Consider the following 25,360-nt stretch of genomic DNA (forward strand, 5'->3'; position numbering starts at 1 on the left):
TTTACAAAGGCATTTTCTTCACAGCACCCCCAGCGCTGAGTCGGTCCCTGACGCGGCCCAGCCCTCACCTTCTGTGCCTGGTGTCATTGGTCTTGGTGCCAGGATCCCGGCCTTGCCCCAGTACAGGCCAGCGCCCCTCCTCCCCAGCCCTTTGTGTCGAGCTGCTGTTGCATGATGCACATAGCTGGCAGTGTGAGCTCTGTGTTTCAACCCGCAGCCCTCTGAGCCATTTCAGGCTGTAATTTGCTGGCAAGTGTCTATGTTACCAAGTTGAAACAACGGTTTCTCACAGCTGCCTTTGTGGCACCGGGTCCCTGCTCTTGGGCCTGCTGGTGATTTAGCTTTCTCACGTGGGATGGGTGTTCATCGTGCGCTGTGTCCGGGCACATGGGGGAACGAGCAAGCCAGGGGCCCAGGAGGACATCCATGTGGAAGGGGGTTTGTAGCTCTACCCGTGGAGTCCAGCCAGGCCCTCCAGCAGCTGTTCCTGGCCTGATGGGATTTGTAGAGAGAGCAAGGGCTAAAGAGGAAGAGAAGTCCATCGTGTGAATGCGAGATTGCTTCCAGATGGTTCTAGTTATGAGTAAAGTATACCAGAATTCTTTCCTTAAGCAAAGCCTTTCCAACATTTATGATGGTCTTATTTCCGAGGAAGGCTGGACCCGTAACTTGAGATGGCCTGGCTTAGTACAGAGTTTATGGCTTTGGGAGATAGGCTCCATGGGCTCTGGAGCTCGCTCTGCCAAGACTCTGGAGCCTTGGGCAAATCTTGGACCTGGGTCTCTCATTTGTGAAATGCTTCCTTTGCCCCTTGCTGCCAACCTCTGTGTCTGGCGGGGAATGGACTTTGCTCTGCTTTTCAGAGTTTCTGGAAAAGACCAGTTCCATTAGAAATATTCCAGCGATGGCAACCTTTCATTTTAACCTTTATTTATTTTTGAGACAGAGCATGAACGGGGGAGGGGCAGAGAGAGAGGGAGACACAGAATCAGAAGCAGGCTCCAGGCTCTGAGCCATCAGCCCAGAGCCGGACGCGGGGCTCGAACTCACGCACCGCGAGATCGTGACCTGAGCTGAAGTCGGACGCTTAACCGACTGAGCCACCCAGGCGCCCCTCAACCTTTCATTTTAATCTCTAGCAGCCCTTAACTCTTTATGATCCTAACTTGATGACACATCAGGGTCATTTTCCTCCGCTGAATTTCCTTTACAATCCGGGATTTTTCCACTGGGGGCAGAGTGGGGTTAGCCACCATTTTCTCCTTTTAGTACTCATTGCTTTTATTAAGGCAAAGGAAATATTTTTCTATTCTGAGTGCTCTCTAGCACAGTAGCCACTAGCCACATGTGGCCATTTAAATTTATATTAGTTAAAATTAAATAAGATGAAAATTTTCTTTCCCAGGTCGCACTAGCCACATGTCAATTGCTCAGTAGCCAGATGTGGCTAGTGGCTCCTGAACTGGACAGTGCACAGATACGGAACATGGCCATCACCACAAAAAGTTGTACTGGATGACCCTGCAGTCTGGGTAACGTAAGAGCATGGGTCTAGCTGAGGTGGAGGACATACAAGGAGCAGTAACTGAACATCCCAATGGCAGAGAGTTTAAAAAAAAAAAAAAGACAGCTGAGCACAGACAGGGTAAGCAAGTGAAATGGCATGGCCACATTCTATGGCTTCTGGACTCACTCCTGCTAGCCTCTGAGTTGGCTGGGGGATGGGCGTCACTCCACTTTGTAGATGTTCAGAGGCATCAGTCATTGTGTTTAGAGACAGCTCATCTCTAGCGGTCACTACTTGGCAAGCCTGTTGGTCAGCCAGAAGGAAGAACCATGTCCTTTGCCCTACCTCCCTTGCCCTGCCTCTGCCCATTGCCTGCTGGACTGGTGCTTTTGTTTCTCTTCTCCTTTTACTTCTTGGGGAGTATTTCAGACCCTGAGGAGCTGATTAAAAAGCAACTTCACTTCCAACCCTTTGCATGCTGTTTGGGGTGAACTTTAATTCTCCATCTGCAGCCTGGAACCCAACTCAGGGATGAGAGCCACAGCACCACAGCATTGGGCTTCTTACCAATAGATAATCCAAACATTTTCTGGAGAGAAACTCACTGGAGGCAGCCTCAAGCATGGTCTGGAGCTACTGGGTCGAGTTTTACAACTATTGTAGATATGGCTTCTGTCTTATTCTTCACTGCTCTTTTCAGTGCCCTCTGACAACACATTCAGGCAGGCTGACAGCGAAGTGGAAAAGCAGATTGAGAAATGCCACAGAATGCTTTATGAAGCCAACTCCAGAGCTGCACCCGCATATAATATAAATTGATTTATTGAATCAAGCACAGAAGCCCTGTTACCAAAACCCCAGGCTTTATCCTCGGGAGGACCACCTATTAAAGCAGCCCCAACTGACAGTCCTCATTAGCTTTTCCACTGATCCCCAGGCAGTTTTTAAAGGGACAGTGTCCCTCTTTTGGGCCTGAATTTATATGTTGGCCATGCCTGTGGGTCTAATTAGCTTAGCATTATTAATCTTACTTGGAAAGCCTGCGTTTTCTGTAACAGCTTGACTCTTGAGTTTTAAAGAGTAATTGGAAATTTCAAACCCTGTCCTTTTCCCTCTTTTTGTTTTTAATTACTTTTAACCCAATCTTTGGAAACCTACCTGCAGGTGTCTCTTGACTAGCAAGCATCGTTGGAGCACCAAAGGGTTTCTCAGTCCCGTCTTGGTGCAAATCCTGACACTACTGTTGTGCCACAGATCTCATGGGGAGACTTTTTAAACCCACCAGAGAAATATCACATTTTAATTTTATAATTACTTCACAAGAAAGCAGGACTTCCCCTAGTTAAACCTGGTATTAATTTCCTCCTAGCAACTTGTATTCTCATAACTTAATGATTGTGGGCCACCTTGGCAGCAATGTGGAAATCTGACTTTGCAGAGGAAGGAGGGGCTTGAATTTCAGAGAATTTTAACCCTATAAATTGTCCAGGATGGGCATTGGCTGGGGCAGGGAATAGGCGCCTGGAAAGTCCTTGCGTTCCAAGTTCCGGTGCAGCCTAGAGCCAAAGTCCCAGTGGGTCAGCCTTACACAGGGAGTGGCCTTTCTCGGGGCTCCCAGAGCCAAGATGATGAATGGTTATTTGCCGTGTGCATGTTCTGCGTCTTTTCGGGATTTGCAGCTCTGGCTTCAGGAGCAGCAGGGAAGAAAGCCTGCCCTGCTGTGTGCAGCACATCTCCTGACAGTGATAAATGACTCCTTGCTCCCCACCCCCCTCCCCGCCTTTCTGCCCCTATGGCCAAAGGAAGCTATGAGGCATTTTACAAATGATTGGAAGCCAAGACAGACAGGCATTGTCAGGCCACAGAAAGCGGAAAGGAAAGAGATGCCCAGCTGGCTTGCTCCCTATTGATCATCCATGCACACACACCTTTCTGCTCCCATGATAGGAGTAAATTTCTCGTTCCTAAAGTGGCCAAAGTACTTCCAAGCTTTTCTTTCCCCCGAGACCCTTTGAACAGCCATAGCATGTCTATACTCACTGATAGGCTCCTAAGCAGAGTCTGGTCCCTGCTTTTCCCCGGTGACCATTGTCTGGGGCTATGCGGTACATGTGTGGTGGGGACTTAACTCCAGGTCCTCTGGGGAAGCTTTACGATGTCAAATGCTTGCATAAATTCCAGTTAAAATAGCCAGTGTCCTTTTAACCAAGCCCCACCCCCAGGGCAGGGAGGCACGTGTCTTTATACTTAGCAAGCCTTTATTGTATACTTGCTGTATATTAGGCACTGAGCAGTAGTTACGAACAGGGATGTGGAGCCAGACTTCCTGACTGGGCCCGTCCCCAGGTGCAGCTTGGACATACATGTCACCTTGGTTTTCCCACATGTAAAAGGGGTTGATGATGGTACCTAATAATAGGACGTGAAGAGCTAGTGTGGTCGTGTGCATTCAACAAAGTCTGGCATACAATAAGTGCTCTGTGTGCCCAATAATATAATCATCAGATATTATGGAGAGTGAGATGGTCAGCAAGGTCTGATCCTTGCCTCAGAAGGTTCACAATCCAATAGGTGTTGAGTTGCTGGTCTCTTGAGGTAATGGGAGGCAGTTTAGAGAAACGAGACTGAAGGAAGGTCAAGTGTGCTGGCTACTTCTACCTGGCAGGTCTGTCCCACAGCTGTTGTGCCGGATGATCACGAATAAGGGGGGGTGTTATCTGTGGGCAGAGGCTCCCTCAGTACAAGTAGGAATCCGCTCTATCCCTGAGTGCTGACGGATAGGGTGTTTTGTTTGTTTGTAGGTCATTTTGTTTGTTTGTTTTTATGGGTTTTTCTGGTCCATACATTGACTCTACTGTTGTTTTTTTGTTTTGTTTTGTTTTTTTAGTCCTGGATGCTGGACTTTTTAAGGTGCCATTGCAGCCCTCCTGAGCTATACTGTACCCACGGTGCTGGCATACCACGCCCCTCAGTAGCCCTCATGTAGGATCTTGTCACATAGGACTGTGTCACTTCATGGGGATACCAGCTGACTAAGGGACTGGCTTTCTGGAAATTTATTGAACAACACCATTTTACCTATAAATCCATTAAATTCTCAAGAGTGAGGGAATTAGATCTTTTGGAATTGTGTATAAATAGAGCAAGACAGAATGTAGAGTTTATTTATAAAAAGGGGGTTTAAAGAAACACTCGTGGCTGTGTTAGAGGCAGTGGTGGTTTTTAAGAGGGCGAACTGGGGCTGGGAAAGACCTAGTGGAGAAGGCTGTGTTTGAATCAACAGTCTGAAATAGGAGAGGAGTTTTTTTTTGTTGTTTTTTTTTTGTTTTTTTTTTTTAAATTTTTTTTTCAACATTTTTTTAATTTATTTTTGGGACAGAGAGAGACAGAGCATGAACGGGGGAGGGGCAGAGAGAGAGGGAGACACAGAATCGGAAACAGGCTCCAGGCTCCGAGCCATCACTCCAGAGCCTGACGCGGGGCTCGAACTCACGAACCGCGAGATCGTGACCTGGCTGAAGTCGGACGCCCAACCGACTGCGCCACCCAGGCGCCCCAGAGGAGTTTTAAGAGGGTTGAGGGACAAAGGGAAAGACCTTCTGTATGGAGGGCACAATACAAGTGGAAGCCCACAGCTAAAATAAGATGTGGGTTTTGGGAATATAGAAGCCAGAGGTAATATTCAAAATAGTTTCAATAGTCAACATGGAAGAATAGGCTCCATGTGGGTCCTAGAAGCCCCTGCTATGCCAAGCATTAACTTTTTTTTTTTTTAAGTTTTATTTATTTATTTTGAGAGAGAGAGAGAGAGAGAGAGAGAGGGAGGGAGACTCCCAAGCAAGTTCCGTGCTGTCAGTGCAGAGCCCAACCTGGGACTCGATCTCAGGAACCATGAGATCATGACCTGAGCCAAAATCAAGAGTCAGATACTTAAAAACTGACCGAGCCACCCAGGTACCCTTTGCATTAACTCTTTATTTACCACACTGTGGAGATTCCAGGGGAGGGTCCAGAATACCAGACAAGGGCACCTGGGGGCTTGGGACAGTCATTATTTGCCAAGCAGTACAGAAGAGTTTCAACCTCTGTGTGTACTTATATTGGTATGTATCAGCTAGAGAACATTGCTGGTGGTGGCCTAACATAAGTGGCACGTAGAAGCAATCGAGAGGGTGCGGGGCAGTGGTAGTTAGTCCAGTAACCCAGCAATCTAGGTAAGTAGGTTCAGGTCAGCTCATGCGAAACTTTGAATGCGGTGCTAAGGGTGGCAAGAACTAACATCTTATTTTCTCAACTATAAGAGCTCTGCACCTCTGTAAAGTATGAAAATGACACACAGCACGGCAGAAATATGGAGCTGATGGTATATTTAGAAAGACATATGGTCCAATCCTCAGCCTATTTATAAGATCCTGTTTTTAAGGAAATTCCAGAGAAGTGAGTGCTACAACACTCCACCAAATTTCCAGGTACTTAACCACCCTGCCAAGGAAACATTTTCCTGTGCCCAGCCTATATTACTCCAGTTACAAAATTTCACTCTTAAGCAGAGCTTGATAAAGTTTTTTCTTTTCCCTGCCACCCTTACCTGCACACAAGGTTTCATAACAGGGAGTCAGTGTTGCTGGCTTCAAGCTGACAGCCCCATGAAGATGCTAACCCCCTGTGGCTCAGGGATATCTTCATCAGATGCAGCTGAGGTGCTAGTTTAAAGCCCCTAGGTTCTGGACTTAACCCAGGAATCCACATAGCAGAGTTGGACAATGACCACTCCGAACTCTCAATGATTTCATCCTACCTCCATGTTCGTCTTACCTTTAGATAAGTAAATCAAAGACTTATTCAGGGCCAGGGTAAGGTTTGTCGGTCCCTTGCTCAAGAACCAAACATACATCTTTCTATAAGAACTAGAAATGCTGATAATACATTTGCTTTTTCACCTTGTTGCTCAGGTAAAAGCCATAATGCTCTACCAATTCTAGGTTCAGCTTCTATGAGGATTAAATCAGCTTTGTCGGTTACCCAGGTTAAATCGAATGCAATCCACTGTGCTCAGGAACTTAAAGGAGAGAGCACAGGGCTTCATCTCTGGGACGTGATCAGTTTTGGCCATTCCTCATTCAGTGGCGTGGGTGTTGTGTCGGGCACTGTAGATACAAAGCAGATTAAAACAATCTTCGCCCTCATGGTGCTTATAGCCAAGCATAGGACAAACCCATACCAAAAGTGCAAGAGGATTATTTCCCCACAGCGAAGCTTTTTCATCTGGAATGATTATTAAAAACATTCCAGAATCCCTGAGGTCTCAGAATCTCTATTTTTTTTAAAACCTCTCAGGTGATTCCTGGACGTCCTTCAACATTGGCTTTGGGCAGCCCCAGATTCTTCTTGTAGTTATGAGCCGCAGCTTGCAGAAATGATTGGTTACAGAACCCTGGGCAGCCTGGACTCTTTACCAGATTTGTGACCCCTCACCCCTGGCTTTCTTCCTGCTGTTGTTCAGGAACTTCTTTGTCCACCTGTGTGGGCCAAGGAGCGTGTTCAGGAAGCGTCATGGACTGGACTGTCCGTGAAAAATGAAAGGTGATATCAAGCGCTTTGATGCCTACAGTGGGTCAGAGTTGAACTGATTCTTTTCCTCCCTTATTGATGTTATGGTCATAACTTGCATAGTCCAGGCCCCAGGCACAGTATAAATACTTAGAGTAGTTAGGAGATGGTGCTCCCAGGGCATCTAACTTGCTGGTTTCTCATTCCTCTTCATCCCAAGTAAATGATACTCCCTCCCCAGATTTGCCTAATCCTTTCAAATGGTCTTGGATCACCCTGTGAAAAACTGGGCATGTACGTGTGAGGGTTTAAAGAGTGCAACTTACTATCAGCAAAACAACTTGAAAGCCAGACCTCAGGTTAAATTTAATTTTACAGTGATCTTGAATATCCACCCTATTGGCAAGAGAAGAAAAAGCCTAAGAAGGTGGTATGTTTAAACTTCTAAACCTGGGGACTAGGCTTTTAGAAAATTTGTATGAAGGGCATCTGGCTGGTTCAGTCGGAAGAGTGTTTTGACTCTTGATCTTGGGGTCCTGAGTTTGAGCCCCCTTTTGGGTGTAGAGATTACTTAAAATGAATAAATAAAAACTTTTAAAAAATTGTATGATTTACCCTGATGATGAGGATTAGTAATTAAGCAATCTTGTTGGAAATCATGACATTTTATGGTATTTACATAGATTCATAGCTCCTCAAAGATGTCAGAGAACCATGGCTGAGAGCACAATGCACTTTGGGGTGAGCCTGGAAGCGAGCCTGACCTCTATTTCCTAGTGGTGTGACCTCCATTTTCTTATTTGGGTTAATGTTAATATGTGTCCCGCAAAGTTGTTTCAAGAATTATATATTTTTTTGGACACCTGGGTGTCTCAGTCGACTTAGCGTCCAACTTCAGCTCAGGTCATGATCTCACAGTTCGTGTGTTTGAGCCCCGCGTCAGGCTCTGTGCGGACAGCTGCTTTGGATTCTGTGTCTCCCTCTCTGTCTGCCCCTACCCCGCTTGTGCGCGCTCGCACTCTCTCTCTCTCCCCCTCAGAAATAAACAAACATTAAAAAAATTAAAAAGAAAACGAATTACATGCTTTAAAAACCCAAGTGCTTTGAACAGTCCCCAGAAGAAAGCGAGCATACAGTGAGTGGGGGGGTGTGTTGGAACTCTGTGAGTGTTACAGCTGAGGTGGCAGCAGGAGTTAACAGTTGTTGCCTGTACCATCCATTGTCTAAAACAGTGGGGCCACCTTGATACAGGAGCGTGCTGTGTTCTTCCCACTGGTAAAGATCAGCAGCCATTGCCCAGGCCTGTGCTTCTTATCTTAAGGCTTGAGTAATGTTAGGATCAACAGAAGATTCCAGAAGACTGGGTTTCAACTGAAGATTCTGGGGGTAGGGGAGGATATTTTTGTGTGTGGAAATAAATGTTATGTATATGATTATTATGCAAAAATTCTCGCTTTTTCGGATAAAGCAGAAGACTTGAAAAAGGTTTGATGCCTACTTTGAGATACTTGAGCTCTGCCCCAGGTGATATTACCAGTTCAAAGACACACGAATGGAAATACTGAAATGCTGTAGCATAGAGTGGAGTCCCAGTGCACAAAGGCCTTCCCCAAGGGGCACCGTAGAACTTGGTGCTCCTGTGTATAAATATCAATATGTCCAAAGAGAGAGAAGCTTTGTGAGTCAGGGCTACAAGATCAGCTCAAGGAACTGGCCTCTGCAGTAAAACCCTCTTTGTAGAGGACAATATATTTGCTGTTGTCTCCCCACCATTCCTGGCTATGGGGTCAATTTTGGTTATCTCCTGATTTGTATATATTGACTTGGTTTCATACAGTATAAAGGCCAATGTCAATGAAATTCATTTTTGTCGCAGAATAAACGGTCCCTGAGAAAGCAGAAATCATTCCATATTTGTGTGCTCATAAAATAAGGATCTGTGATTCATACCTATGGGAGATCTAAATGTTATTGATTAGAATATGAAGCTCTCCTCACCACGTGCTAATGCACACCAAGTGGGTACTGAATCAAAAATAGCTTCAAAATCTGAAATCTCCCTAAAAGTCCTGCAGAATGTTTTATCCTGAAATATGATTGGTTCTGTTTTGCATACACATGTGACAAATTACATTTTCAAAAGACTGATTCAAAGCATTTTCTTTTGTGTGAATCCTTTTCCACTGCTAATCTTGGGCCCATGAGTTAAGGGATGGCCTTTATATTATTTAACTCCACATTCCCAGCACCTGTGCTAGTAAATATTTATGAATGGTTCTAGTAGAACCCATGGCTCTCATCTAGTCCAAACCTGAGCTCCTGATTTGGAGCTACTAGGATCAGGTTCTTTACCCAAATTTTCAACTGTGGATAGGGACCCGTTAGTGGGTTGTGAAAGCAATTTAGTGTATGGAGATGAACATTTTAAACAAATTAGCCGGTGTAGGGAGTAAAGGACATCTCAGTGTGTAGCACATGGTAAGGGTAAATATCGCTTTCCAAATGTGTTTGTGTATACACCGGGTTATCAGGATCTGCTCTAAGCCAGTGGACTCTCCCCAAGAACATGGGCCAGTGCAGTGAAAGCGAGCTCTGATGCCTCATGCTATCACCCACAGGCCCAGTTTAGGACGAGGAGTCTTTAGGCCAAATTAGAAGAGCGGTTACCGCTCCCAGAACTCCAGGCAGGATCTGGTTCAGGCATGCTGGTGGTAAGAAGGGGCGAGGTAGGCATTTTCCCAGGGCTTGTGGGTCAGCCCTGTTAATCGGAGGATTTCCTCAAGGGCATCCACAATGTCAGGGAACAGAGCTTGGGCCCCATTATGGAGAAAGGCTTTCTGGAGGGAGAGCCAGAAGGTTCTCCCTTTCATTTGTTTCTCTCAGAGACACACATACACAAGTTAGGCAGCATTGCACCCCCAAATTATATCACCCGATACTAATCACACTTTTACAGCATACTGTTTGAGCCTGAATCCAGACTGTACGGTATTAGCACAAGAACATCAGCCTGTATACAGCTCAGGGCCTACAGGCCTTAAGTAATTTAAATGATGCTCTGAGGATCAAAGGAGAAAATAAGTTAGCATTTGTTTGTAGAGCTTTGGCCCCACAGGGAGCTTTCCCAGGAATCATGCAATCAAGATACCCCTCGACAATAACTCCTAGCAAAGAATCCAGGGACCTAAGGCATCAAAATATGACCCCATCCCCCCAAATTTAGATTTACAAAGAACTAAAGCCTGCTATATAATGGCAAGCTGTGGCAGAAACGTTGGCTTTGCCTAGAAATATCTTAAAGGATACTTCTAGACCCTCTAACAACCTGCTGGATGAGGGACTTTTCTCAGCCTCTTCCAACTCACCCTGGGGCCACAATGGCTGCCTCTCATCCTTATTCCAGAACTCTGATTTGAGCCTGATATCGTTAGCCTTAGCTCAGATTCCCCCTCCCTGTGACGGTTCAGTGACATTTCCCCAGCATATTAAGATTTGATCCAAAGACAAATTTAGGAAATTTCTGGGGATTTCTTAACTATGAGTCTTTGAAACCAGGAAAAGAAAGGCCTCTTGAAAGAAGATATTAAAAAATAAGTGTAAGATCTAATAAAATTCAAAATATTCTTGTGTTACTTTAAAGGAAAGGCACGCACTTGTAGATTTTGGTGCAGTGAGGAGGGCCCTACCCGTTGAAAGGCCACCTCAAGGAGCAGAAAGCAGCCTCCATTTACTGCTCTGTGGCTTTGGGTTTGATGCCTGTGGAAATACAGATGGCTGGCAGGAAGAAGGAAGTACAACATGACTGCCAACTTTGTGTTGCTTTTTCCAGGAAGGCCTGGGCAGGGTGGGTATGGAGAAAGGCGAGGCAGGGGAGAGCCTCTGTGGATTCCGTGAATTGCTGAGTTGGGGTGGTGCCAAGCTCTTAAAAGCCATGAGTGGCATTTGGGCTGCAGTCATGCGTCTACTCCTGACCAGCCAGTCCCAGGTGGTGTTTCATCCCAGTCTCCTGGGATTCAAGCTGTGTTGAGATTTCATGGTAGGAAGCAGAAGTGGGAACCAAAGACCTAGACACTTCTGTCCACCAGCCTCTATCTACGCCTGCTCAGGCCCTGTGTGGTGCGCCCCTGTCTGTCTAAGACCTGGTTTCTGCTATGAGCAAAATGAGACTTCCTGTGGCTTTTACCTTCCTCCCAGAAGGGGCACTCAGCTTCTAGCTGAGGGAGAATTCTCCTTCAATGCCTGTTTTAGACCAACCCAAAAGCTTCCCCTTCATATTATTAGTTCTGAGGTATCTTTTTGAGTCTTTGATTCTTCCCTTTAGAGTAGAAAAATGGACTTTCCTGACTAAAGTTGCACAGGTGCTGTCCTTCATGCTTCGATACCATTAGCAGCAATATAAAAAGTATGAGTTGGGGTATCTTGGGTGTTCAGCAAGAAGCCATTTTCCTGCGGGGATGTGCTGTATTCCTGCCTCTGCTCACCAGTTATCTATGCTCTGCATCTGCAGTGAAAAAAGAATGGGGCTCCTAAGACCTTGATGGTCACAATTTGGTTAAATAACACCTTATCCTTCCCAAAGGACTTGTCAGACATATTTGCATTTGATCCTTGAAGCTTCTCATGAGGAATCCAGCTGAAGAAGCATGTTCAGTGAGGTTGAGGGACTTTCCCAAGGTCACACAACTGGTTCGCTTGCGGACTGCACTGTGACTTCAAAACCTCTGACTCCAGGCCTGATGTTCCACAGTATACCATAGCAGAGGAAAAGGAGAATGTAGGAAGAAAGCTTCCCAGGGGAGGACAGGCATCCTGGGCCACACTGAGAGGTCAACTATTAGAAGAATGTGACTCACTGGTGTGTGTCATTGGAATCATATGAGTGGTTCGTCGGCATTAGGCAGTCCTGGAGGGGTCACGTTCTTCTTAAATGACTTTGGAGTATCGCTGAGGGAATCAAGACTTAGGGACATGAGTGGCATTTCTCTCTGTCTTTCTAATTAGAAGTCCTGATTTGGGAAAGAAAGAAGATTACGGGAAGTGATCAAGGTAGACCATGCCACAGTGTGAACTTTGGGTTCCTGGCCTGTGGGTTAAGATGTCCAAATGGGGACTCTGGCTGGGAATGCAGGAATCTGGCAAAGACATAGAAGAACTTTCTTAGTGGGAGACTTGCCTCAAGTTATTCTGGGAGAAATATGTCTAGGTCACACTATGTACCCTAGAGAACCACATAACGAGAAAAACTACCATTCTGGAGGTAGAACTTGGGAATTATGAGGAGAAAGTAATAGGCAAGAAGATCATGGGTGCTATTTTTTTTTACAACTTCGTTATTTACGAATATACTTTGGTAATAAAGGTGAACCTAAAATTTTAATGTAAAGAGGTAAAAAGAAGTCCAAGGTATCACTGATAGGAAGGACTCAGCCCTGAATTTTGGCCATAAAAAAGCGTACCATTAAAGCAAAATGAATGGGGAAAGCCAACACTTGGTTATGTCTTTGGATGGAAGCATGTGTGCTAAGGAGGAAGTACGAGCATTCGTCCATCTGTTCATCCACTTAGCTGGTATCTGCTTTACGTGCACAGTGTGCCTGCACGGTTGTCCACAGGAGGGAATAGCAGTGAATAAGACCAAAATGCCTGCCTTCATTGAGCTAATGTTCCAGGACAGGGGTGGGGGGAGATGTAAACAAGTAAACAAACTTAATAGGTAGTTTTAAATTGTGTTACGTAAGCACCACGAAGAGCTGAAGCCTGGTCAGCTTGAGCGCTCAGAGAAGGCTGGGAGGACCTGGGGGAAGAATGGCCCAGGCAGAGGGGACAGCAAGGCCCCCCCCCTCACCCCCCATGGCGTGTCCAAGAGCCAGCCAGAGAGATGGCGTGAGGAGAGCACAGTTGCGTGATAACAGATGTCAGAGCGGCGTGCAAAGATCAGATCACACGGGGCCTTGTCGTTGGGTTACGTTTTGTATGGAAAGCCAATGGGGAATTTTAAGCTGAGGAGTGAGGACTGTCCGTGAAAAAAGAGAAGTGGTTGTGGGAGACTGGCTAGCAGGCTGCTCAGCCGGTCTGTAAATACAAGCAAACCTCTCTCTCTCTTAAAAAAAAAAAAAAAAAAAAAAAATCACAAAACTGACCCTGAGACGAGATGTGTTCGCCCTGGAGGAGTCCTGTAGTTGCTGCTCGTCAGAAGGGTGAGAGGACACCAGTGCGCCTGTACAGGGACCTCTTGAGTTCAGATGTTCAGAGAATGCACAGAGCAGCGCCCAGCCAGCTAAGACCAGAGGCAGGCGAGGGACATGCCTGTGGGTGAGGCATCAGCTGCAAACTGCACCCCTGAGACCCGGGAAGCAGTCCGGGAGAGCAAGAGAGCGCTTTGTTTTTTGTTTTGTAAATCTGTGTGGAACAGAGTAAAGCCGCTGCCTGAGGTACATGGCATTCATTGATTTGCTCACTTCGTCAGCTATTTGCCGGGCACTCGTTACGCATCGGGCACTCTCTCCAATACCAGGGATGCCACATGTGGTGAGATGAACACCTCTGTCCTCACAGAACTTAATGGGGGAAGGGGGTGCAGGGGAGCAGTAGAGAAAAGACACATCAGGAAGTAAAATACTTTTAAGTGTTAGATGGGGGTGGATGGGCAAGAACAAAAATAAAACAGAGAAGGGGAATAAGAAAATTGGGGGAGGGGAGCAATGTTAAAGAAGGTCATTTCATTACTTGGCTTTTATTTAGAGTATGATGGGTAAATCATTGGGGGGTTTGAGCAGGGTAATGACGCTATCTGACATTTTAAAATAATTACTCTGGGTGCTCTGAGAATAGAGATAAAGGACAAAACTGAGCGGTTTTCAGCACCTTCGCCGCCATCACCCTTATCCTGGCACCGTCCGCTCTTACCTAGATAATTGCAGGGAGGTCTGGTGAGGGGATTGCAATTGCGTGGGCAAGAGAAGGTACTGGACCTGTTTGTTGGAAAGGGAGAGGTGACAGTATTTGGCAGAATGTCAACAGACAAAGCCCTCAATTCATTGCTGTTGTATTTGCCTCTTACTAGAAGATCAGGTGGGGGAGGAATTCTAGGCTGCCAGCAAGGAAAGCCGTCAAAAGGTGGAGGCTGGACGATGAACACGTATGGCCAGGGGGTCGTTAGAGTGACGGAACCATGGATGCGAAGTGGCCTGAGAGCCCCAGCGAGAGAGGAGAGATAGCTCACAGTGGGAGTCTCTGAGGAAAGATGTCCTTGGTGCTGGGGAGCCTTAAGGAAGATCATCAGGAAGTAGGTTGGGAGTTATGAAGCCAGGATTCCAGAAGCATCATTCACACATGTAAAATTACTGAGCATAACAGCAGGGGAAAGAGTGGGAAGCCACCTGCGAACCTAGGGGGGAGTCATCAGGGAGGATGGGAGAGCATCCTGACAGCGAGGCTGGGGGTGTGTGAGCAGGTGGAGGGGCTGGCTCGGTGGCAGCAGGCCTCAGTCTGGAAGGGTGAGTGAGGTGGGAGCAGTCACTGCCTCCCTCTTACCTTAGGAGTCACGGGGCGTTGAAATACACCAACGGTGGGGCGCCTGGGTGCCTCAGTCGGTTAAGCGTCCGACTCTTGATTTTGGCTCGGGTCCTGATCTCAAGGTTCGTGAGATCAAGCCCCGTGTCAGGCTCAGTGCTGATAGCACTGATCCTGCTTGGAATTCTCTCCCTGTCTCTGCCCCTCCCCCACTCTCTCGCTCGCTTGCACTCTCCCTCTCTCAAAATAAGTTAACATTAAAAAAAAGAAAAGATGGGGCGCCTGGGTGGCTCAGTCGGTTAAGCGTCCGACTTCGGCTCAGGTCATGATCTCACAGTCTGTGGGTTCGAGCCCCGCATCAGGCTCTGTGCTGACCGCTCAGAGCCTGGAGCCTGCTTCGGATTCTGTGTCTCCCTCTCTCTCTGCCCCTCCCCTGCTCATGCTCTGTCTCTCTCTGTCGCAAAAATGAAGGGAGGGAGGGAGGGAGGGAGGGAGGGAGGGAGGGAGGAAAGAAGGAAGGAAAGAAAGGGAGAAAAGAAAAGAGAAAAGAAAAGAAAGAAAAGAAAAGAAAAGAAAACAGAAAAGAAAAAGAAATACACCAGTGGCTGACTGGATGGTTTAAGAAAGAACTTCCCAGGGCTGCTCTCCAATGGAATGGGCTGATGCTGCCTGTTGCACTGCTCCCAGGTAGTGACTGTCCAGAGCAGTCAATTCCATGACAGAGACTGGGGACCAGTATGAGGTATATTGTTATAGCAGGGACTCCTGCACTTGAGGTATAGCCGACTTAGTAGTGCTTTTCTTTCCAGTAGGTCTGGACCCGTGGTGCCTTGTCTTTTCAGCTTTGCCAAATCAACATTGCAGAGGAAACCATTACTTTAAAAAAAAAAAGTTTAATGGAAACTTCTTTGCTTAATGAAACTTGCCTCCACTTAGGGAAAGCCCTTTAATTCAGCCCTTTTTAAGCCTTGATTTTTTTTTCTCTTCTTTCTGTCAATTGGCCTCATAAATATTCAATAAGGACTGACTCACAATCAGAGTTACTCTGAAAATCTTTCCTAAGCCTTTCAGTTTTGCTTTCTTGTAACAAGTAATTATTTGAATATCATCTCTGGTCAGTTATATTATGGTAGAAACTAGTGAGTAGTTGGTATTTGGAATCTTTAAATTTAATCAGGATTTGAGAAATCATGGGATCTGATAAGAAGGAATAGAAATTTTCTTTTTTTTTTTTTTTTTTTTAAATTTTTTTTTTCAACATTTTTTATTTATTTTTGGGACAGAGAGAGACAGAGCATGAACGGGGGAGGGGCAGAGAGAGAAGGAGACACAGAATCCGAAACAGGCTCCAGGCTCCGAGCCGTCAGCCCAGAGCCTGACGCGGGGCTCGAACTCACGGACCGCGAGATCGTGACCTGGCTGAAGTCGGACGCTTAACCGACTGCGCCACCCAGGCGCCCCAGGAATAGAAATTTTCTTAAAAAAATTTTTTTAATTTATTTCTTTTTGAGAGAGGGAAGGGGCAGAGAGAGATGCTGATAGCAGCAAGCCAGATGTGGGGCTCAAAGTTGCAAACCGTGAAATCGTGACCTGAGCTGAAGTCAGACACTCAACCGACTAAGCCACCCAGGAGCCCCAGGAATAGACTTTTTTTTTTAATGTTTGTTTATTTTGAGAGAGAGAAAGAGCACCAGCAGAAGCGGGGCAGAGAGAGAGGGAGAGACAGAATCCCAAGTAGTCAGCACAGAGCTCGAGCCCAGGAACTCTGGGATCATGACCTAAGCTGAAACCCAACAGTCCCAACACTTAACTGTCTGAGCCACCCATTTTCTATTAATTTCTATTTCTATTTCTGGACGTTTTCTATTTATTGTACGTCCCAAGTAACTCCCTTTCTTGGAGCTCAAACTTCAAACCATTGCCCTTATCTTGTGTCCCCCAGCTGAGAAGGGCAGAAGCCAGGGCTGAGCTGGAAATACAGAGTCTACAGCCTGGACCATGAAGTACCATGCAATATGAATAGCAAACAGGGCTTACAAATGGGTAGGAACAGGAGTGGCCCCCTTCAACTCCAGACACATGTTTGAGGGAGACCCGCTGTCCATGGGAGCGGCCTCTGCCAGGCTCTTCAGCCATAGGGAAATGCCTGCTAAGTAGTGGCGGGTCTGAGGACACAGCCTGGTGCTTCCCTGGCTTCCCGCTGGCTTCCCTGTGGACCGTGTAGTGAAACAGCCACCAGTTTTGTCCCCACATGGGCACCTTTTGTTCTTTTGCCTCTTTTCCCCTTGTGCCAAAAAGACCTTTTCTTCAACCAATGCCTGCTTTTCTCCCACTGACAGGCAGATAATGTCTCATCTCAGATTTTTCAGCTAGAATGAGAAATCCCCAGAGCTGAGCCCTGAAGCCCCCTTTTTTGGTGTATTTTCTGGGGAAGTTAGAGTCTAGCTTTAGGCCACTAAGATGGTCTGTGATCCTGGGAAAGTCACTTAACCTTTCTGAGCCTCAGTCCCCTCGAATAGGACATTGCAGAACCTAGGAGACATTTGAGACGTAGCACCAAGCCCAGTGTGGGACAGGTGTTTGGTAAGTCATAGCAGCTGTCATGATTGTTGGCGATCACTAATTTATACAGACTTTAATCAAGCTGCCAGTCTGGACTCTTGTTTTATTCTTTATTATACCAGACTTTCACTGTGAAAAAGGAAGTCCGCCTGCCTGTATATGATGACCTGTGCTTAGGACCCAGAAAGGTTGAGGGGGTGAGGGTGTTGTACTTCTTTATTGGTAGTTATTCACCCTTGTCATTTGTTGGTGACAGCAGGGGAGAGGGCTCTCACATGATTGAAAACCAGTAATGGCAGGAACAGAATAAGGCTTTTTGAAAGTTTCGTTTCTAGTTTTAGTATTTTTGTTGTTTTCAAAGATGAAAATAGAGCAACTAAAATATTAGAATTTGGACTTGACCCTGTGGGTGACACCTCCAAGGTTAGTGTTTGTCTTTCGGAGCTGTGGTGACACAGACTTCATGCTCCTGAAGGTCTCTGCCCTGAGAGGATTTGATTGCCTGGGCTTTCAGGGGATCTGAGAACAGCTCTGTGGCTGCCTTTTCAAGCCTGTTAAGAGTGCTCTTAGCCTATCTGTACTGAACTCTAAGTAATTTCCAGTCACTGGGGCTGGAGCTGCTGCCTTCTGCCTCCCATTTAATCTCTGACTCCTGGATCTTGGTCTCCAGGCCCCAGTCCCTCTCCTGGCCTCGTCCCCAAGCCCTGCTCACGCCCACTTTAGAGCCTCTCCCAGGCCATTTCCCTCCTGTCCCTTGAGCCATATATCATCTTTAGAGTCAAGCTAGTTGCTCAACTGATTTTGAATATGAGCAATGACACTTGGTCTATAGTAGTGGTTCTCAACTTTGGCTACACAATAGAATCACCTGGGAGCTTAAAAAAAAAAAAAAAAAATCCAGTGACTGGCTCTCATCCCCAGAGGTCAGATTTAATTGCTCTGAGCTGTGACATGGGCATCTGGATTTAAAAAAAAAAAAATTTTTTTTTTAAATCTTTATTTTTGAGAGAGAGAGAGACAGTACAACTGGGGGAGGAACAGAGAGAGAGGGAGACATAGAATCCGAAGCAGGTTCCAGGCTCCGAGCTGTCAGCACAGAGCCCAATGCAGGGGTTGAACTCACAAACCACGAGTTCTTGACCTGAGCCAAAGTTGCTTAACTGACTGAGCCACCCAGGCGCCCCATGGGCGTCTGGACTTTTTAAAGCCCTCCCAGGTGATTCCATGTAAAGCCAGGGTTGAGAACCACTGGGCTAAGAACTCATTCAGTCCCCAAGCTGAGTGTATTCTAATAATAGCTCTATTTGCTCCCCAAGTGACTTGTATACCACAGCGTTTTAAATAGTTCATGTGAGTATAAAAACATCAGAGTAGCTGTTTCCACCTCGTGTTAATTTGATAGATTTGGGGAAAGGATATAGTACGGTTTTTTTTTGAAAATTGAATTCCTAGAGTACCTCTGGGCTCACATGATGGCTGTACCAGCAACTGGCATGTGCCGGGCACCGTGCTGAATACTTCGCGATCTCAGCACGGTCATTAGCCCATGTTCATCTTCAACCCCACCAGTAAGTTTCAGTTTCCCCCTCTCTGATTAATGAGGATCCTGAAATCCAGAGAGGCTCACTCGCTTGCTCAGGGCTGAACAGGAAGCCCAGGCACATCTGGTGCCAAAGCTTCACTGGTCCCTTGGGAAGGAGCACCTTACCTAAATAACTTCCCTGGAAATAAAGGTGTCCCGGCATTAGCTTTGGGGTTGAACTCTTTTTGAATTGGATTGCATTCATTTGTGTATCAAGAGCTTCCATAAATTTGATTGCATGCTCACTCCCAAGTTGCCTGTATATATCCAAGATTAGGAGCCCATTTCACAAATTAGTTTCCTTTGTGCACTCAGCAGACATTACTTCCGAGAAGCATCTTGTTTCTAGCACCTAGCCTAATAGAAGCTACCCGGTTTTTACTTAGTGTAATACTAATACTTCTTTGAGGTAGTGCTCTCCCCATTTTGCAGATAACTCCCCATTAGTTATCTACGAAGTATTAGTAATAGCTACCACTAAATGAGTACTTCCCAAGTGCCAGGCTCTGTGCTCAGCTCGTTACATCCTCTGTGATGATCCTCATTTTACAGATAAGGAAACTGAGACGAAAAAAGGTGGAGCTACTTGCCCAGAGTGGCATAGTTAGTAATCAAGTGCCACATTCCTTTGCTTTTTGTTTTTTAACTTCTTATGAGCAAAATTGCAAGACACAGACTTCATTTTCTCTCCTGGGTTAGCCTGGCCAGCCTCTGCTGTGTATGTAATGGCATTTGGACAACCATGTCTGGAATAAACCACTGAAGCATAAACTGGCTTTTCTTTCCGTGTGTCGAATGGCCATTTAATAGCTATTGTGAAACAAAGAATTTTCTGCCAACCTTGAATATCACACGGAGGTCAAACAGTCTCTAAATATTCCTTCTCCAGCCATCCCAATACGAGGCTGCTTTGGTATAAACAACCCCTGAAGGTCAGAACCAGCTCCTGGAGCAGTTTCACACTCCATCTGCCTCTGAGCTCTGCTGTTTTCCAGCTCTGGGTTAAGGACAAGACCCTTGTCACTGCTGCCGGGGCTTCACTATCATACAGGCACAAAACACCCAGGACAGAATCCCACCTCCCCTTCTTGCCGATTACAAATATACCACCTTACCCTCTCCCTCTGTGAGTAAACACACACTTGATATCTTCTGATTTGTTAATTACATGCACAAACGTGTGATTCGGTAAGAAGAAGTCCAGGCACAAAGAGGTTGGCAGTGCGGTGAGTGATGGAGGGAGTGTCAGGGAGAATGAAGAACCCGGTCGCCTGTGTCAGGGCAGCGGGTCACTGAGTGCAAACCTTTTTTTGTAAATGTTGTTTATCCCCCTACAGGGCATACAAAACCATTGAGGATGATGACCTGAAGTTTCCCCTTATATATGGAGAAGGCAAGAAGGTAGGCATGTGCACTTCCCCCGGACTGAGAGAGCAAGGCTCTGTCTCTGCACAGCCCGTGGCAGTCTCTGTGTTCCACTCAGCAGCCTGTGATTTTATGGCCTTGACAGCTTGGAAGAATATCGCCTTCCATCATCCTGCAGGCCTCCTGTCTCGAGGGTCTCCAAGGAGTGGCAGGGCTGGGGGAGGGGGAGGGGAGCGGGGAGCACAAGGGACCGAAGTCACTTTTGTGAAGATAACACTCTCCTTCTCACATCTCTTTTCCATAACGTCTTACGGTGTTTAAACATGACCACATCCACAAACATTATCTCTTTGTATTTCTGACACCAAGCCACGAGGCAGGCAGAGCCGGCGGTAGAATATCCATTTGGGAGCAGAAGCAGCTGAGGGTCTGAGGTGCAAGCCGCTCAGGCAGCCACACAGCCAGCCAGGGGTGGTAGGACATGTGGAGCCATGGTCGTCTACCTGCTTCTAGAGCTCTCCCACGCCACCATGGGAGTTCAGACTCTGCAAGGCTGCTGCTCCACTTGCCCCAGGCAAGGGGACCCAAAGCTTCACTTTGATGGAGCTCGGGGACCAGAGCCCAGGCTGAGCTAGCAAGGAGCGTTCGCCATGTGCTCCCAGGGCCCCGGTCAGAACGACACCCTCAGCAGCAGGCACACTGTGGAGAAGGAAGGGTGTCCACCTTGGTCCGTGAGTAGAGCGAGGCTAGAGGAGGTGGCCGTCCTGGACTGGGGATGAGGAAGCTTTGAAACGGTTTCCCAGTGAGAACAAACCGCTTCTGAGGCACTGCCTTCTTCCTCTGAGCATGAATACACTTCACCTCTGTGCTGAGAGCTCCAGTTAGACGTGAAAAATGGTTCACATTAAAAAGAAACTTCCACTGAATTTTTCCAGTATTCAATAGGATTTTTTTTTTTTTTTGAGGATGAAGTGACTCCTCATAAAAACTAAAGGATGCCTTCACAGGCAGGTGTGGGCATATGTGCCTGTGTGTGCACGGGCATCCAGCTGCACACGTGTGAGAGAGCACGCAGGTTTTGGTTCGCGGCTCAGGGTAGGAATGATGTCAGTACAAGGAGATGTTTCATGGAGGGGAGTGAAACATGAACATCGATTCATACAGGGACCAATTTTCAAACGAACTTTCCCTGTTCATGGAAACAGACCACCTTCCACCTCACCATCCCTGGTTGAGAATCACGACAGGAAAGGATTCTGTTCCTGATAGTGTTCCAGTGATTCTGTCCCTGATAGTGTGCACCTTTCAGTAGGATGGGTACTGTGAATGCACATCTCTCAGCCCAGTGACCTGTGCCTGCAGCTACGGCTCTTTGTGGTGCTGAGATTCTCAGTATGACCCTGCTACACCCAACGAGTTCCAAGAAGCTGAGAGCCACCTCCTAGTATCTTTGTATCCCTAGTATCTGCCCAGCCCGGTACCTGACAATAAATGCATCAGTATTGAATAAAGTTGTCAGCTATGTACAGTATACTGGCCTCCATACCAAAGGACAATGGACTAATGTGTTCTTAGAAGATAATCAGAATAAGATTTAAGCGAGCAGGGGCTTTCCCCCTTAAGCCGATGTTCCTTTCACCAGGACATCATGTTCCTGAAGCATTTCAGTTAATTAGGGCCTGACAGCTCTGTGATAGGCAGCTGGCAAGTTCTGTCATTGTACCTGATGGCCTATTTAAAAGCTGCTGTGGCTCCAGTCTGTCCCAGACTTGCTCCATAGTAAAGCAGCACAAGATCCCTGTCAGCGGACCCTTGAGAAATCGTTACAGCTGTAACCTGTCAGTTCCATCTAGATCCTTTGCAGGGGTTTTGTCTTTCCCATCTGCATACACCTACCCAAAAGCTCCAGAATACTTTCACTGCCGTAACTTTTCATTTTATTTCTGCCAATGCTTTTAAAGATTTGTGTGGGTAACACCTACATGCTTTGTAAACAAGTTCAGTAACTAGCAGAAACATCAGATTTCTTTAGACTAAAACGCCCACCTGTGCTTTTGCAGCCAGAGAAGCTGCCATTGCAGTGGGGAGAGTGGAGGGGCCTCAAGGGACTCTGAATTTTCGAATTCAGGATTGAACACTTCTTAGCTAGGAGGGAGCCAGCCGATCCAGCTCCCCAGCGGGGCAGAGAGTTTCTTCTGCAGCCCACCTGACCAGAGGACCCCAGGCTTCACATCACGTGTCTGCATTTTACCCCCTCTGATTTGTGCCTTTAAAAAAATAAATCATGCTTTCGTTTCCACTTAAACCTGCCCATCTACTGATCCAAAACCTACTCCAAAATCCATAGCCTTTTTGGGAAGACAGGATGAAGATGATGGCAATATGGTAGATTGTAATGTTTCTTAGCGTTTGTACGTTAATCTCATTACCCAGACAGTAGAGAGAGGATTCACGCCCGCGTCTCCCCATGAAACGACGCTGGATGTATTATTGACGATCCAAGCATTAGGCCATTGGCCTCCATTCTACCGAGAATGACTTTCATTCCATCCCTCTGTTTGCCCATCCCAATGCTGCCCATCCTTCTGCTCAAAAATGTAGTGCCACCACCTCCAGGAAACCTTCTCAGCAGAATTTTTACTTCCTCTGAATTCATATAACCCATGGCTTATGTGTCTTTCAGCCCTTGGCCATATTTTACATATTGTTAGAAACGCATCTCTTATCTCCCTTTGCAAGGTCCTTTATAGTAGGTACAAGTCCTTAGACATTTGTGCCCCACAGCATGGTGTCTGTACATAGTAGGTGCTCAGGAAATGTTTGGGTAGATCAGATCTGTGGCATCCCAGAAGATAAAAGGTGGACTGTGCAGCCATTAGTAAAATAGTATTATTTCCTTAAAGCATTCAGAAAACTGTTCATTTATTATTCGGAAAGCGCAGATGATGAGGTCTCAACCCTGAGGTCTCTTTGTACTTATAAGAAAGTGACATTTTGTTCCTCTCCACCCAGAGGGACTTGGTTGGGGATGTTATGCAGGACAGGTGACAGAGCTGCAAAGGGTTTCTTTTCTGTACCATAAAGCATAATATATGAGCTTGGGTGGGGGGGGGGGTTGGTGAGCTGCCTCTGCTTTTTTTTTTTTTTTTTTTTTTTTTTAAATCTTTTACTAGTGCCTGTCAGGGACTAGAGACATGGCAGATATACTTGTAGGGTGGGTGTATCCCAGACGGACGGATGGATGGACGGATCATGTTGAATTTGATTTGAGCTGATTTCAGGGGCTGTAGACATCCCACATGTATTGATTTAGTTTACTGGCTGCCCTTCCAGCCTCTACAAAAGAAAGCCAAAAAGAGACAGCAGCAACCCATTAAACTTAAGGTAATCAGTAGAAAAACCACTCCTTAAGTACATAAGTGACCTTGGCGAGCCCTTCTTTGGAAACAGCTATCCACGTTAAGTTAGGAGCAGGAGGCCTGGAGAGGAACAGAATGAACTGGAAAATTAATGCATCTCTCTTGGCGTGTGGCAGCCACATTACGACAGGAATGCTTTCTCTGTATGAGTGTTTCTGATGACCCTCTGCTTATACTCCTAGGCCCGAGTAATGGCAACTATTGGAGTGACCAGGGGACTTGGGGACCATGACCTGAAGGTGCATGACTCCAACATCTACATAAAACCATTCCTGTCTTCAGCTCCAGAGGTACTACATGGGGTTTTTGTTTCTATTTTGTGCAAATATTTTCTACATGATTCCTCCCATGACTTGCACCCCATACCCAGACAGTAGCCACCTTTCGTCACGTGTGCTTCTGCAGTGTTTCTTTGTCCCACTCCATCCTCACTCTGACTGTCCTGCTTCATACCCTCCTCACTTCCTGCCCAGGTGGTTGTTGCATAGCCACTGAGTGGCATTTCCTGCCTCCTCGATCCATCCCACGTATTGTCGTCAGGCCAAGTTTCCTAAACAGGCATTCTGACCCATTTGCTCAGAAACTATATCCCGGGGCTATGAGAATGAAGCCCAGACTCCGATGGTTGGCACTCAAGGCTTATTATAATTTGTCTGACTTTCTAGACCAAAAATTTGATCTTTGTTCCCCCTTAAACTTGCCAGAAAGAACTTGCTGTGTCCTTCCTGCACATGGCCTTCAGTTTCCCAAAGTTGCTTAAACTATTCCTTCTGACTAGAATGTCTTTCCTCCTGTCTGCAAACATCCAAATTCTTTTTTTCTCTAGGGTTTAACACATGCTTCTCCTGTGGAGACTTCCTGATTTCTCCCTCCCCCATCCAGAAATAATGTCTCTCTCTATACTGAGACACATAAAGCAGCTACCTTTTAAGACATTTCCACTCTCTGCTTTTATATCCTACTTGTTCACATATATACTTTATCCCCTCATAGATTTTAATTGCCTGCAGAACTTGTGTCATTCAGCTGATGTTTAGAGAAGTTAACTGAAAAACAGGTTGTCATATCTTTGGTTAAAAGATTTTTTTTTTCTGGGGCGCCTGGATGACTCAGTCAGTTAAGCATCCGACTTGGGCTCAGGTCATGATCTCGTGGTTTGTGAGTTCGAGCCCCACATCGGGCTCTGTGCTGACGGTTCAGAGCCTGCAGCCTGCTTCGGATTCTGTGTCTCCCTTTCTTTCTGCCCCTCCCTTGCTCACACTCTGTGTGTGTGTGTGTGTGTGTGTGTGTGTGTCTCACAAAAATAAATAAACATTGAAAAAAAAAATTTCCTCTCACCTGAAACTGTTAAAAAAAAAAAAAAAAAACGAAAAAACCAACAACACATTTTTCTTTTGATATGGGAAACATCCAGTTTTGTTTCAGGGTATATCTTTAGAAAACATTTTGAGGGGCGCCTGGGTGGCGCAGTCGGTTAAGCGTCCGACTTCAGCCAGGTCACGATCTCGCGGTCCGTGAGTTCGAGCCCCGCGTCAGGCTCTGGGCTGATGGCTCAGAGCGTGGAGCCTGTTTCCGATTCTGTGTCTCCCTCTCTCTCTGCCCCTCCCCCGTTCATGCTCTGTCTCTCTCTGTCCCAAAAATAAATAAAAACGTGGAAAAAAAAAAATTAAAAAAAAAAAAAAAAAGAAAACATTTTGCTTTTGTAAGTTACAGAGAAATCTAAGTAATAGTAGGTTAAGGCTCTATTCTTTTCACATAACAAGGAGGCTGGAGTTTGGTGGCTACTACTGTTTGGTGCATCACCTCCAGCGTGCCAGGGCAGGCATCTCTGCTTCTCTGACTTTTCCTTCATGGTTGCAAGAT

At 46.3% G+C, this 25,360-nt stretch overlaps 1 protein-coding gene across 3 annotated transcripts in view; it reads left to right on the forward strand.

Annotated features, from left to right (window-relative positions):
* The window catches only part of PPM1H (protein phosphatase, Mg2+/Mn2+ dependent 1H), a 264,640-nt gene that overhangs the window by 198,560 nt on the left and 40,720 nt on the right, over positions 1-25,360 (forward strand). For all 3 annotated transcript variants that reach the window (XM_086712926.1, XM_086712925.1, XM_086712924.1), the window contains exons 7-8: positions 20,051-20,114; positions 23,680-23,787. In XM_086712926.1, the coding sequence (XP_086569052.1) occupies positions 20,051-20,114; positions 23,680-23,787 (172 nt within the window). The remainder of the gene's footprint in view (positions 1-20,050; positions 20,115-23,679; positions 23,788-25,360) is intronic.

Source organism: Puma concolor, chromosome B4, assembly GCF_028749965.1.
Source record: "Puma concolor isolate L17-30 chromosome B4, mPumCon1.1.hap2, whole genome shotgun sequence".
Taxonomy (NCBI): domain Eukaryota; kingdom Metazoa; phylum Chordata; class Mammalia; order Carnivora; family Felidae; genus Puma; species Puma concolor.